General features: G+C 45.4%; 1 protein-coding gene across 1 annotated transcript in view; it reads right to left on the minus strand.

The window, feature by feature from the left end:
- Positions 1-4,158: 4,158 nt before the first annotated feature.
- Positions 4,159-16,265, minus strand: part of LOC133353316 (uncharacterized) — a 37,921-nt gene continuing 25,814 nt past the window's right edge. The window contains exons 7-12 of the mRNA XM_061569455.1: positions 15,603-15,653; positions 14,115-14,231; positions 12,277-12,349; positions 10,322-10,392; positions 7,723-7,788; positions 4,159-6,745 (exon numbers count right to left, since the gene is read on the minus strand). Coding sequence (XP_061425439.1) covers positions 6,566-6,745; positions 7,723-7,788; positions 10,322-10,392; positions 12,277-12,349; positions 14,115-14,231; positions 15,603-15,653 — 558 coding nt within the window. The 3' untranslated portion in view covers positions 4,159-6,565. The remainder of the gene's footprint in view (positions 6,746-7,722; positions 7,789-10,321; positions 10,393-12,276; positions 12,350-14,114; positions 14,232-15,602; positions 15,654-16,265) is intronic.

The raw sequence follows: 16,265 nt of genomic DNA on the forward strand, positions 1-16,265 counted from the left end.
AAGTAATAAAATAATAAAAATAAAACATAGTAAATTATTCTCACGACGTTTCGGCCACAACGCAAGCAGCCATCATCAGGTGAAGAATGAAACACCACCAAGCTGAGGACGGCTGCTTGCGTTGTGGCCGAAACGTCGTGATAATTATTTTATTATGTTTTATTTTTATTATTTTATTACTTCCCTTCTACGTGACTTTACCGAAAGAACCAAGAAGATGAATCCCTGCAGTCACGAAAGCTTTAAATCGAAATTTGGTTTTATAGTTGGTCTGATGTTTTTCAGACTTTTAATAGTTCGACCGCTACGGGATCATCCTGAGTATGGCACGTCAGGTTTGAAGCTTTCGTGACTGCAAGGATTCATACTCTATGGTTTTTTCGGTAAAGTCACGTAGGTAAAAATAAAATAAAATAAATGAAAACAACTAAATTAAATCACGACGTTTCGGGCGCAACACAAGCGTCCTTCTTCAGGTGGGAACAACACTTTAGCGGTTGTGCTTTCGCTACGTTCTACCGATATTAGGAAGCCACTGAGCTACGCACTTTTAAATCTAGATTGAAAACTAATTTCTTTAGAACTTATTTTTGTGTTTGGTTTGTTGTCCTTCCCCCCCTGCACCCCCAATTAGCGTGGTCGGCTACGTACGGTGCGAAAGAAGTTCAGCACGTCGCCAGCCGTGCTAATCGGAGTCGCGCTTGCAGTCTTCTTCCGCTTGCACGTGTTTTCCCCCTCCCCCCGTCCCAGTGTCCGCTGTTCCTCGTGCGAGCCTCACATCTTGGCAGCATGCCTTCGTTACAAACTCTCCCCTGGGAAGCCACTGGAACTGGCAGCGTCGGTGCAACGGGCGCAAACTCCGTGTCGCCGGCGCACGACGGCGAAACGAATTCCTCTTCAGCGCGCACTTGAGCGGCGCAGACAAAATTCCACGAATGTGCTGCAGCAGGAGGAGGATGAAGAGGCGGTGGAGAGCATGGGCACTGCTGGGCACCCACCCACCCACCCCGCCTCGCTCGTCGGTGATGATTGATGGCCCTGGCATGCCACAGGAAGAAAGGGGGCAAGTCTTTAGCAGAGGTTGGTGCAGGCGGAGCCAGAGGTCGCAAACGGGTTTTGATTCCTTACCCGTACCCGGCCGCACCAGGGTCGCAAACGGGTACCCGTACCCAGCCGGGTACGAGTAGCTGGGTATCGGGTACCCGGTTGCGACCTTACTGGGCAGCGCCCGGGCAACCTTCAATTCAGCCACCGCCACCTCCTCCTCCCTGTGCACCCCCCCCACTCTCTCGCTTTGTGGGTGCCGTGTTTTCCACACCCCTGATGTGTTTCGATTCCGTGCCTTTTTGTCGCTTCTGGCCCCCCTTTGCACTGGAAACCAAGTGTCCCTACACGTCCGATAATCAGCTTGACCGTCCACTTTTCGTTCTTACCTTAAAACTACCCCCTTGTTTTGCTACCCCAACCCCCCTCTTGGGTGGGGGCCCAGGGTGGAGCCCGGGGTAGGTTCAATGCCACCACCAGCGTGGCTGGGAATCAAACACAGGTTGGCAGAGTTCATGACAAAGCAAGACTGTGTATAGCCACTTCGTGCCCTCGCTCACGCCCTGTTGTCGGCTTTGCTGGTGGACAAATACGGTATATCAAGCACTCAACATCAATTTGTGGAACGTTTATTATGTTCTTTCGGTAAAATCACGTAGGTATAAAATAAGATAAATCTTTTTTTTTTCTACCTACGTGACTTTACCAAAAGAACCATAGAGTATGGATTTCTGCAGTCACGAAAGCTTCAAATCAAGATTGGTTATTACGTCGTCGCAATGTTTTGTTCTATCTTTGTACTCGAAATAAAAACGTGAAATAATTGTTACATTTTCGTTGTCATTTAGTTTTTTTTTTGCCGTAACTTATACGTGCGTGTTGGTTATATCTGCATGCCTTTATGTGTGTCTGTATTCTTCTTTAGGCTCGGGTTTAAAGCGAACTCTGGTCCTGTTTATGATGTTTTGTTGTTCTCCGTTTCATTCACCTGCGCCTTAACTCAGGTTGTCGTGTAACCATGGGACATTAGCACAGCGTACTTTTGCTTCACCATAAATAACATAGATTTTTTATTTATTATCATGAACATGGCATGGGTTGCAAGGGAGGTATTTAGTTTAAAAAAATAGCACACCACTGCCACCTGTTGGTATTTTGTTTAGAAACAGGAGAGCTATTTCAGACAACACAATATGAAAAAACAATAATAGGGGTTACACTTTCCGGCAATTAAACAGGTGGTGTGAAGATATTCAACCACCAAATAGAAACCTTCTGCATTAACCACACGTACTTGTGATTAACATACAAACAATGCATATATCAATGCATTTATTTTCGAGCATGTGTTTAGTTTGTATGTTCACAAGCACGCGTAGGTTAATGCTGGGCATGATTCCTTGCAAAAGGTTTATATTTGGTGGTTGAACATCTTAACACCAGTTTTTTTTTGCCAGAAAGGGTCACACCTATTCTTATTTTTCATACATTGATACTGCCAAATAAAACTATCCCATTTTAATCAGCACAATAATTAAATACACTTAAATGCATTACAACCATTCTCAATCCACCAATGGATGATGGCCTCTCTCTGTAGGTCATGGGAGGGCGGGAGGTTAATTGATCATACTTCACCACGCTGGTCAACCTCGGTTGGTCACAGGGTTGGTGGGGGTCAAATCTAGTTCAGTTCACACTCACCACGGTGGTCAGCGAGTCATCCGTGGGCAAGCACCAATGATCCGATAGAAATCCCTAATTTCGATCGGATCATTGGGGTTTATTAGTAATACATCGGCATGTTGCAACCCCCACTGCCACTGTGCAGTAGCATATTATTACGTGCCAGGGACTCTATGAGATGATAGGGCAATAGTCAAGAGTCCATAATTGGCAATAAGTAACGGCAAAGCAGTTATAAGTGACTCAGAATTGTGCGCAGTTGCGTCAACAGTCCACGACTTCCCTGAAGGCATTCACCTTCAGCGAGCGCGATGCCGATCACACAACGCGGTTCGAATTCGACCCTCGATCGATGGCTGTGCCATCGCCGCACACGCGTCGAAAAGAAAGCAAGGGACAAGTTCTTACTCACTAACAACTCCTTACTAACAACTCCTCTATCATTTTTCATTGCTGGAGGGGTTGCCCCCCCCCCCGACCTGGGCCAGGATTCAAACTCGGGCACCAAGGTTCGTAGCACGGCGCGCTCACAACTGTACCAGCGCTCCAGTTCTGCAAATTTTATTTTGCGAACACAAATTATATCAATCTCAAAGGGCACAGCGACATGGGGGTTGACATTAAATAAGTCTCACCGACGTGGTTCAAACGTAGAGGGAGGACGGCTCGAATTTCACATTTCATGGCTCACTCAATCTCCAATGTTGGCATTGATCACCCTCATTCTTCAGACCATCAAGAGGCATTAATATGATTAGATAGTGTGCCCTTCTAACATTGCAACTCATCTCATACCATTCCCGTCCACCTCACCCATTCCCTACCCGGTTCTTGTATCTATTTGATATGTTTATTGTGAGAGTATTGTATGTATTGATTGTATACACGATTCCATTACTAAGGGAGGGCACGTTTCAATTTGGTGTCCAATAAATCTTTGGATTTAAGAACATCCAATAGCATAGTATTAAACTGGACACCTGCCACCTCGGCCGGCTGGACAATCTAGGCGAGGCCGGAGGCTCTGCACGGGACCAGGCCTCACCACGCCACTCTGTCAGGTGAGTACTTTGTGCTATACAGTCCATAAATACTGATATATAATCAGCATGTACCACTGTTGTGATAAGAGATACCAGCACAGTCGGTATGCACTGCTGTAATCATAGCAGCTACCACCACAGTATGCACTGCTGTAATCATAGCAGGTACCACCACAATATGCACTGCTGCAGTGAAAGCAGGTACCACCACAGTATGTACTGCTGTAATCATAGCAGCTACCACCACAGTATGCACTGCTGTAATCATAGCAAGTGCCACCACAGTCAGTACGCACTGATGTTACATTTTTAAGAGGAGCTTTGAAATATTTTTAAGACCCGGGCAACGCCGGGTACTTCCTGCTAGTAACATATAAAAAGAATGTTTAAAATATATATCTTTTATTTTTATGATATAATATAGCATTGCCATCAGTATGACATAAGTATACAAAGTTTGCAGTCGATACCACATTGGGAAGTGGGTTAAAATTGAGTTACAAGATTTTAGGATACAACAACAACAGAGCGAGTTAAAAGAAAGCGTGTCATAATAAAAACCATTGTGGGGGCAGGTAATATTTGATGTTATTACAGGACCCCGTGGCACAGAAAATTCTAGACAGTTGCTGTAACACCACTGAGATCACCCCTCTTCCTTCGACATTCACAAGGGATAGCCTCACATACCCGGGCAATGACGGGTATTTGCAGGTAGTTCAATATACGAGAAATTACGTTTATTTTTTTACAGAACAAATTCCTTAAAACTAAACCATTAAAATATGTTCGGCAACAAGGAACAACATAGGAATACAATTAATAATAAGTGTGTATTGTTTATCATCAATCAATCTCCATATATATAAAAGGGACATTTGTGATTATGTGTGTCTGTTCAAAATATTTAGCGAACTTCCCGACATGCAACAAACATGAAATTTGCCATGTGGGTACTTTCCAGACTGTACACCATGCAAACATTATAAAAATACACTTTAGGATTTTTTTGGGGGGGGGGAGCTCAATAATGCATATATTTTTTGCACGGCAAGTGAGTTGTGACGTCACATCTGTCACGTGACCCGCGCATGTGGAAGTGTAACGCATTGTAGTGTAGCGGTTAGCGCGCTGTACTACGAACCCGGTGACCCGAGTTCGATTCCCGCTCACGGCCACAGCCGGTGACGATTATTTGAACCGGTCCTGGGCCTCCCCTAGATCGACTCAGCCTCAAACGAGTAATTGGTGTGGTGTGAACATCGCCACTGGGGAGACAAAGGCGGCCGGGCGTGGTGAATCCAAATCCTGGGCGAAGCCGGGTAGTAAAGCTAGTACATAATAAGGCGGTATTAATGCTAAAGGCTATGGTTTTTTTACGTGCTCATATATCATCACTTCTTTAAACATTACATTTTTGCCCTCATTGGTTTTATTTAGCCTTTTTGTGTAGCCACAGCACAGTGCAATCAGCACGACCAACAATGTCACGAAGTGGAAGTGAAGTATCCATTTACAATTCTTGCAGAGTATTATTATTGCATCGGCCAATGTTAGAGAACAGCCGGCAGAAGCCGACATTACAGAAGCACTTCTAAAAATCCCTACGTCGTGACCTATTTTACTCTCTTCTGTTTCATACTCCTGAGAAGTGTGTGTGTCAAGTGGCAGGCATGGTAAATCAATATCTTGAATTCTCAGAACTGGAGTCTTTACAAATTGAATGAAAAACAAATTTGCTGTGACAGTTTCACCTGAAGACAGAAGCTTGTGTTGCCTCCGAAACGTCGTGATTTTATTGTTTTTATTTTTATTAATTTTTATTTCATTTTTTACCTACGTGACTTTACCGAAAGAACTAAGAGTTTGACAATGGGGCTTTGTACTCACATTGTAAATGTTGTGGCTTGGCTCTCCAACACACCGGTGATGCTGTACTAGTGACGAATTGGCCACGTTCTGTTTACGTGACAACCCTTACTGGTTGGCTGTGTCGGGTGGTGGCGGTTTTAACGACTCATTTATATATTTACACGATCTAACCCCAAAAACCGCTATTATGGGGCCTTTTTTCCCCCCGTAGTCATTAGGGGCCGTCCATAAATGACGTCACGCGATTTTGGACAATTTTTGACCCCCCCCTCGTCCCACGGCGTCACAAAAAGTCAGACCCCCCCTCAAATATGACGTCACAAAGCTCTGCCCCCCCAAAATAAAATATGCTTCACATCGCTTTAAACTATTGTTATTGTAGTGTGCATTTAATGTGGCGCTGCACTCTGATGTTGTAGGAGAAAACATTTATTTAAAAGTCTATTTAATTAAGTAGAACGTGTTGTCTATATTCATTTAAAGTTGCGCATTTTGATGTGATGTCACATTTCTCAACCCCCCCCCCCCCTCGTCACACATCGTCACAAATGTCTGACCCCCCCCCCCAGGTGTGTGACGTCATTTATGGACGGCCTCTTATGTGACTGAGCTGATACCATCAACTCGCTGCATCTGCTAGTCTGGTTCTATCACAGACAGCCGAAACCCCGTTTTGGTTCCACGAACCCAGCAATGCGCGCCCGCTGTGTAGCCGAATTCTAAACTACTCAACTAAACCATTTTTATTTGACCTGCTAAGACCCACTGAGCCATACAGCTCTTTCTCAGAAGCGGCCTGGCCACAGATGACAGCTCAACGAAGTGGACATTTATAGCAGCCGAATCCTCGAAAGCGTGTGCGACACGTGTAACTGCGTTTGTCTCCGCTCCACATTCGTGTCGTTTGCCGTCGTCACGTTTCATTGGCTTATTATTGGCAAGAGTCGTGCGCCCTCGGTGCCTTCATTTGGTCCTGTGATTGGCTGCAGTGCCGAAGAGGATCTCGCCAGAGAGCACCACACCAGCAGCCCCACGATGAGGCAGATCACGAGCAAGCATGCGGTGACGAACGTCACGTCGCAGCACCTGGTCTTCCATAACTGCGGTGAAAGGAAATGTGGAAATAAACATTTAGTTGTGGTCTCCAACCGAGAGAGCAATCGCGCCAACACTGCGTCATGAGCGCACTCGGCGCATTCGCGTCACTCTCACAAAACGCGAGGTCATCGCGAAGGTCACCGCTGCTTTTTAAATCCTTTATATTAAGTTCACTTGCGTGCTTGCTTGCGCGCTTACGACCGTGCAAATCTTTCGGTCGTTCTTTTAACCTACTTCCCGTGATCCAATTTTCCACCTTTTAGGAAAAAAAATTCATATTTAATTTAAAATACCAATGTGATAAAAATGAAACTCTTACTCAAGAAAAACAGAAATGAATAATAAAATAAAACCGATGCCACGCATATAAAGGATTTATAGTGAAAAACTTTGTTTTTACCGGTTACTTTTTTCAGACATGATTTAGACGCAACACGGCAGACTCCCTTTATTGTTGTGAACGACGTCGACGGATATCTAACGGCCGCTGCCAAGCGGGCGGTGCGTCGTGTTATTATCATTCTCTTGAGTTCACACGCGACCTCCAGCATTAGCCGGGTGGCACACCCAGGGGCTCGAACCGTGGCGGCTAGCGGGCGAACATGCCGGCGTCGCATGATCGTCGTGGCGTCGCACAATTATAGGCGGGCGGTAAAGGCGCGGCCCTGCAATTTCTTGCATTTGGCCAACTCGCCGCGGAAGGGGCTGGGAGCGTACCCACGATTTACCTCACCACGCCTGACCTGCCGATTGGCTATCGGTGGCGAACCCTTCTATCATACCGCTGGGTGGACAGAGGCGGTCGGGGGGGTTATTTGAGAAACTTGTCACTGATGCACGTTGGACTTCTTTCGCACCGTGCGTCGCCAAACGTGCTAATCGGGTGGTGTCACCTCGGATTTAATCACGGTGATGTCAACTGCGTCGCGTCGACCAAGGCTGTGGGGCTCTGATGGAGATGGGGGGGAGTGCGACTGACCGGTGGAGACCTGGAGCCGACCAGCAGAGGGTCGTTGACATTCCCTTGGTTCGCATTTTCATAGTCCTGCAAGATTGTGCTCGTTAAACAGCGAAGTAGTGCACGACTTTTCTTTTAAAGGTACAAGAACCCAATTGTCCGTCTGACGTGTGCGCACGCACGCACGCTATAGCGCAGCGTTACAACAGTAATTCATACGTTTACTTGGAAGACAAACACATGGACATACAACAACAACCGCCAATCGTCACTAAGTGGCAGTGACATCACCACGGCGCTTGTGCCAGGCTAAGTACACTTTAAGGCCACGTGAAGTGTCGAACGCCCGCTGGCAGGTCATGGGACAGACCCAGGTGCCATGGGATGACTGACTGAGATGACTTGCCGATGCACACACACACACACAAGATGCTGCCGCTAGAAATATAAATGGCACACATGCACGGACATATGGAATCAGATGACGACTAACGCAACACGCCAACACACAAACATAGCATATGCACTATGAGACCTCTTTTACCAGTGGCAAAATATATTAAGAGGTTTTTACCCTTTCAACTGGTACAAAAACTGACGCCAAAAGGCGTCATCTGGTCCAACACCAATGTAGACTAGGCTCTAAGAAAAGCTGTCTCGGGTGTGGACCAATCAACTTCAAGGACAGTGCATATCATTATCATCATCAGAGTTGTTTCTTTTTGTTTGCATTTTGACTGCTTGTATTGCAAACATGATGCCTTGTATAAAGGTGTCAGTTTTTTTACCAGTTGAAAGGGTAAAAACATATTACTATAGCATATGCATTGGCGTTATAAATGTACAAATGTAACGCGCAAGCACATGTACACATTATTTATTGACATTGCTAAGACAGCACATGAGTACAATTGGGCCAGCTTCACACAGAATCAGAATAAGAATATGTATTTATACTAAAGGAATCTGATGAGCTATGAAGCTCTTTTACAGAGATGTCCAGGTGGGATGTGTCTGAACGTTACAACAGCAACCAGGTAAGGCCCACTGAGCTATTAGCTTCTTTTTCAGAAGCGACCTGGCCACAAATGACAGCTCAAAGCAGTGGCTTATCACATGCACATTTCTCGTAGGAAAAATAAAATAAAAATTAATGTGGAGAGAAAAACCGGAGGATCCAGAGAAAAAAAAATCCACGCAACCACGGGGAGAACATGCAAACTAAAAATATACAGCAGGCGTCAGGGTTGGGATTGAACCCCTGACCTCCTGCATACCAGGCGAGGTAGTTAATATCTTATAGCCACCGTGGTGTCCTCTACTGCTGTCATTCCTTCAGTTGACCTCTGGTCCACACACAGCAGAGGGCAGCACTTCTCATTCACTCTGTACGTGGCAGCGAGGTTCGTCACGTGACGGTCAAACATAATTGATAAATTATACATCGGTGTTGGAATTTAGTAAAATGAATTGTAGAAGCAAATGCAATTCTTCTTTGCACAGTCAATTTTTGCAACATGCAAACTAATCGCAGAAAATTAATGTTTTGTAAAAAAAAAAAACTCCCCATGCAAGCTTTGAAACAAATTCATTGCTTATTTGTAAAGCCAAAATTGAAGGTGGCCGGCCGGCTGGCTGTGTCAGAAGTCAGAGGATCGAGCGTTGAGCTGGCACTGCTGAGGGCCTGCGTTTCCTTGAAACTGGGTCCTCAAGTGTAGCTTTTCAGATTCCAAAGAACACAGGATGAGATGTTACTATCCTTTGTGCAAGCACTTCCAAGAGTTCATGAACAGTGAGCCTGGTGAAATTTGGGGAGCGCATCGTCAGTAGTGAACCTTTGGTTCCTAGGGTGTTTCGGCCTTTCATGCTATACACCCTCCCCAAAGGCGGCCAGCGACAGGGTGATCAATCCTACGCTTGCGTCCCATTCCCAATTAGTCATAGGAGTTGCCTTGTTGTTGATAGCCAACATCCCATGGGACTACACTTGAGGACCCAGTTTCAAGGAAACGCAGGCCCTCAGCAGTGCCAACTCAACGCTCGATCCTCTGACTTCTGACACAGCCAGCCGGCCGGCCACCTTCAATTTTGGCTTTACAAATAAGCAATTGATTTTTATACTCTTAGTTATTTCGGTAAAGTCACGTAGGTAAAAAATTAAATAAATAAAAATCACGACTTTTCGGGACGTTTCGGAGGCAACACAAGTCTCCGTCATCAGGTGGGACCGTCACAGCCAGATTTGCTGCATCACCTGATGATGACGGAGACTTGTGTTGCCTAATCTGGCTGTGACGGTCCCACCTGATGACGGAGACTTGTGTTGCCTCCGAAACGTCCCAAAACGTCCTGATTTTTTTAATTTTATTTTCATTTTTTACCTACGTGACTTTACCGAAATAACTAAGAGTATGAATCCTTGCAGTCACGAAAGCTTCAAAACTAGAAGCAATGAATTTGTTTCAAAGCTTGCATGGGGAGTTTTTTTTTTACAAAACATAAATTTTCTGCGATTAGTTAGCATGTTGCTAAATTTGTGCCATCCAAATACTAAACATTGGTGATTTGTGTTTGCATTGTGGATGAGCCCTGGGTGTGTGCGTGTTTGCAGCAGACGTACGTTATTTCTGGGGAGGAGGTGAGGTTGGTTAACCTCTCTCCATTGTGGTCGACTCTGAGCCACGGTGGAATCTGATTCACACGAAAAAACAAAATCACATCCATTTCTTTAGAACTCAGTTTTTGTGTTGAGTTTGTCGTGACCCCCCACCCACCCACCCACCCCGCACCTCCGATTAGCACGGTTGGCTAAGTACGATGCGAAAGAAGTTCAACATACATACAAGCTTTCGTGACTACAGGGATTCATCTTCTTGGTTCTTTCGGTAAAGTCACGTAGAAGGGAAATAATAAAATAATAAAACATAATCTAATAATTCTCACGACGTTTCGGCCACAACGCAAGCAGCCGTCCTCAGGTGAAGACCAGGTCTGTCGGGGAGACAGCGTCTGAATGCTGTCTCCCCGACAGACCTGGTCTTCACCTGAGGACGGCTGCTTGCGTTGTGGCCGAAACGTCGTGATAATTATTTTGTTTTGTTTTATTTTTATTATTTTATTATTTCCCTTCTACGTGACTTTACTGAAAGAACCAAGAAGACACATACAATACTTTAGACGCGGTTTAAAAAATGATGGCACTGCTTACACCTCTTGCAGATGATTCCCCCTCAATTCACGTACATTATCTTTAAGGATTATTTCAATATCATATGTTTGATTTCAAGATGCTTTTTTCATAACTTGTGTTGCCAGTTAATTCTCCATATTTTCACCTTCTATAATCCCAAATCACACAGAATACTGGTGTCAATAACACTGGTCAACACACTTTTTCTGGCATAAGGTATTCCAACGGGTTTAATGTAATTTTTGGGTGCTGATTCCAAATCTGGCATCAGTTTTTGTCTATCACATCAGGTTTTTGAGATAATAAATATTGCATTTTCAATAAAATCTGCAGAAGAAAATATTAAATAAATGTGGATATCTACATAAAATTCTATTATAAACACACTATCTTAAAAATACAGCACCATATTTTAACATTAAAGCAGTCACCGACTCGCAACAACTTGCAATCATAAGTGACAGAGTTCATTTCGGGTAAAATCAATGAAAAGGGGGTATGCCGATAGCATAAAAATGAGATGTGATAGAGCAAATCTGAGATCAGATTTGGAATCAGCACCCTGAATTTAGTCTAAAACAGCTGCAAAAGTCCAGGCCAGAAAAAAATGTTTTTTTTGTTGACCAGTGTAATATTTAGATATAGAGTTGGCTTGGGGATGCCTGCATCCAGCAGTGGATTGACCAAGGCTGATGATGATTCATCAATACGATTACGAATGCATTTTTTTGTTGTCTATCGGTCGATATTTGAAAAATGTGATTTTTTTTTACTTTTATCTAAAGACACTTTGCAGTAGATCTCACACAAATCACCTCCCCTCAAACTGTCACGATTCGGGGTTCACGAGGGCTCGAAAATTCGCTGCAGATTATTGTGCAACTGGAGGGGCCTCCTAGTGGCTGCAGGGGTCACTACAAACTAATTACATACAAGATATACGAATAGAAAACAATCGATTCTCTCACGCAGAATACTCTCCGTGTATTGAGAGCATAAGAATTTACTTTAATCGATGAAATTATGACATTGCATCACCGCTCCTTGGCACTCATATAATCCTTGATGTATGGTGAGTGGGCGTTGTGCAGGGAAAGAAACTCCTCCCTGAGCTTCTAGATTTGAAGCTTTCGTGACTGCAAGGATTCATATTATTAGGTTTTTTCTGTAAAGTCACGTAGGTAAAAATGTAAAATTAATAAGGAAGCTTGTGTTGCCTCCGAAACGTCGTGATGTTTATTTTATTTTTTATTTGATTTTAATTTTTTACCTACGTGACTTTACCGAAACAACCTAAGAAACTCCTCCCTGAGCGTAGCAGCGCTTGTTTTTAAGAAGTGCTCACGATCTCTCTCTTGAGTCCGTTGCGTCTTGCCGTGACTCACCGATGGCGCGGTTCATTTCGCTGAACGCTTGATTCAGTCTCGTCTTGATTTCATTGATATCGATCATGACTTCCTGCAGGTACAGCAAGTACAGTTGAATCTCCAGTACTCCAGCCACAATCCGCACGAACCATGGCAGATGCAGACACCTAATACAAGAAGGTTAAATTAAAGACTCTGACGTTTTGCGGTGACTGTGGTCACCCGGAAGAGAACCATGGAACGTTTAAAGACTCGGCGTACGATTCACGAATACGAGGAAGGCATCATCGCAGCGATACCCTCCGCCGCTACTCCTGACACAATTATCCGGCTCGGCCACCCGAATGTAAAACTATACTTGGTGCACGAAATCATCGTCAGCCATACGTCGGTAGAAGCCAGTACCGCAAGTACAAAGGGTGCAGATGTATCGGCATTTGGCTAATTTAGTTAACACACCGTCTGTGCCAGAGTGTACGTCAAAGATCCGGTGGTGTTATTCAATGAGACTGGAAAATATGTGCCACCGTCATGTTCCAAATGTGCCAATTTTATTTTTTATTACTGCAAATTATCTGATCACCTTCCGCAGCACAGGTACAATCTGCCATTAGGGCAGGGGTCACGGTAGACCAGGGGTCCCCAACCCTACCGGGCCGCGGACCGGTACCGGTCCGTGGCTTGTTAGGAACCGGGCCGCACAGCAGTAGGAGTTGAGAGCGGTGAGTCCGCGCGTGGCTCGCCCCCATTGTTTTATTATTCACCACATCCAAAGGGAGACTCGCTGAGCCTCAAGGCTCTTTTATTAGGAGGATCCTGCATCGTAATGCTTGACAAACTCTGTCTGAATAATCATTTAGTACATCAGATGAAATCAGAGTCAAATTGATAATTTTCCACCTTTTCTTCAATCCACATCTGGATGAGGGCCTCCCTATGCCGTTTCAGTCATGGGAGCATCCAGAGAAATCCCACGCATACCAAAAGATAACAAAGCTCTGCACATATGCAGTCAAATAACCATTGCTATGCTGCCATCTGCTGGCTACCTCCTCGATTAAGCCTGCAACACACCTAACATTCCCAGGTAGCCTCCAATTCGTATACTATCCAGGCTCAATTTCGTTTAGCTACTGAGATCTAAAAATTGTGGGCGCATTCAGGGAGGTGCATTCGTTACAACTCCGACGCCTGCATATTTGGAGTTTGCATGCTCTCCCAGTAGTCGCGTGGATTTTTTTTACATCTGGGTCCTCCGCTTTTCCCCACCACGTTAAGAAACACGCGTTTAGAGTATTTGGTTGCTGTATTAAAGCCCACTTCGTTGGGCTATCATTTGTGGCCGGGCCGCTTCTGAAAGAGAGCTACGTAGCTCAGTGGGCCTCACCTGGATATTTTTTTGTTAAATAGTAAATGTGTAGAGAAGTTCCGACGGACGTACTCGTAGACGGAGGTAAGTTAAGGGCTTCTGCCAGGGTTTATTAAAGCTGTTACAATATTACACAGCAGGGTACACAACTCCCAGGGGCTAGGGGTCCTACTCTGAGTCCGGTCCCTGCCGGCTCGCTCCGGTCTCTCTCTCTCTCGTGTCGGATCGTGGAGTCTGCCGACTCCACCGAGCGGAGAGAGAAGCACCTCTACGGCTACCACCGGCTTCTCCCCAGACTCCCTATTCGCTCCCTCTCTACCCCTGGTGCCCTCTTCACCCTGCTTACTCTAATTCCCGTTACCACGGTGACCCCGCTTACGTCACGGGGTATCCCTTAAGTACCTTAGGAGACGTGACGTCATCGCACTGAACGGCACACCTGACGTCACGTCCCCATTTTACTCCTCTACAAATGTGCAGAACTTACCGTCTGTTGCTGAATGGCTTCATTAGCCATCCTTCTTTTCTTTCTCTCTTCCTGCCTCTGTCTTGTAACATGTGATCTCACGCCATGGGCATCGATCTCATCTTCAACCTCTTCATCCTAGAACGCAGGGACACACTCGTGCGCTTCGTGCCTGAGAGCGCGTGCGCGTCGTGGCACGGCGACAAGGCTGACGGAGGTTCGATGTTCTAGTTCAACGGCTGCCCTGGTTAATACCGCGACGGGTCGGTTCCACGTAACAATAAGTGCCGCCGACTTCACAGTGCATCGTAAAAATCTTGCGATGTTATTTAATAATACAACAGTAAGGCCACGTGTGCCGGGCTTGACGGTATAAACGTTATACTCTTTAGTTCTTTCGGCAAAGTCACGTAGGTATAATATAAAATAGATCACGACGTTGCGGGCGCAACACAAGCGTCCGTCATCAGGTGGGAAAGCATGGTCTGCAGACTGTTTTAAAAAGTTTTAAATGGGTGTAGCCCAAGGGTCATAAAGAAGTGGCCGGGGCTAGTGATGTTAATGTGAGAAATTAGCATGTAACTGGGTACGGTCTAAACTTTACAAAGTTGAAAATTACTTACAAATGACCTGTTTGGGTAAAGCCACATCGCAACATTGGGGCGCCAACAGTGGCGAGATGTTAACTACCTCGCCTGGTCTACAGGAGGTCGTGGGTTCGATCCCGACCCTGACGCCTGCTGTATATTTGGAGTTGGCGTGTTTCTCTCCCCCTGGTCGCATGCATCTTATTTGGCTGCTATACATTTCTAGATGATAAGCCACTTCGTTGAGCTACAATTTGTGGCAAGGTTGCTTCTGATAAAGAGCTCTATAGCTCAGTGGGTCTTACATGGTAAGTATAGTTAACGTTGCTCCCCTACTGTTCAACTAGTGCAGTCTATACTCGTCTGTGAATCATAGCGCCCCTGTGACAGGTACCTTGCGCATAATCGCGTGGCACGAATACCAAAGGCACTGCTCAGTGCCGGATTATCCCAGTAGCAAAAGTAGCTACATATGTAGCTACGTGCCCCACACTTTCAAGGGCCCCGCGCTAAATGCTTTCAAGCTATCAATTCCGGTTCAGTGATTCTGCACTTGCTCTATTACTATAGTACTATACCGCCTTCAACTTTTATGAACGACTGGGTGTTTAAGGTTAGCGATTTGTTGTATTACCTGGCTGTATAGCAAATGAAAAAATACAATAACTTTACTATGCAAGTAAAAAAACGTGTGTTTTCATATTTACGTGTTTTTTTAATTTAGGGCCCCTTTATAACATATGATACAGGCCCCGCACTAGCTTAATTCGGCACTGCTAATGGTTTGAATTCATCGCTGCCTTCGAGCCGTGTCTGACGTTCGAAAAATGCTGATGCGAGGTGCACTTCCAAGCTCTAGAAGCGAAAAATAAAAATTTGAGCGCAACTCCGAGAATAATAACTCAAATGTAAGAACACTCACCACGACGTCGACCAGGGCGCCGAAGATATTGTCGAGTTTCTGATACAATTTCTGCAAAAAACAGAAAATGTATTTGTGCTTCATTAAAGGCCCCGTCAAGTGTCGTTAGTATCCTTCATTTATGCAGTGGCATTGTTTTTTTTTCTTCCTTAAACATTTTTTACCGATTCTGCCGACGCAATTCTGTCACCAAAGCTCACACAGGGGGCCGCATCACCCCACGCTGTACAACAGCGCAGTTACTCGCAGTGTATATGCGTGTGTGCGTGTGCACGCGCTCATTATCTCACCTAGTTAAAACAACTCGAGTAAAAAAAAATACCTGCTGTGATTATGGGCTTTTACCAAATCAGATATGAGAAAGCTAAGCTGATTTTTGAGCGGGTTGGATGTGCGCCTGCCGACGCATAGCAGTTGTTATACTGGTAGGAACCCACTGGTTCCACCAGCCCACAGGGGATTATTGTGTCCGTCCGTCGTGCAGGGAGGGGCTGGGTGGGGAGGGAGGGGCTGGGTGGGGAGGGTGGGGAGGGGCTGGGTGGGGAGGGTGTTGAGGGGCTGGTCACCCAGTGGTGCCCTTATAAAACTCAACGTTTAACCTACTCACGCCGGCTTGTGCCCGCCCTCACAGTCGGGCATATTAGCGGAATACACCACGCCGCC

The sequence above is a fragment of the Lethenteron reissneri genome, chromosome 43 (genome assembly GCF_015708825.2).
Source record: "Lethenteron reissneri isolate LAM-NWPU_2019-01 chromosome 43, ASM1570882v1, whole genome shotgun sequence".
Taxonomy (NCBI): domain Eukaryota; kingdom Metazoa; phylum Chordata; class Hyperoartia; order Petromyzontiformes; family Petromyzontidae; genus Lethenteron; species Lethenteron reissneri.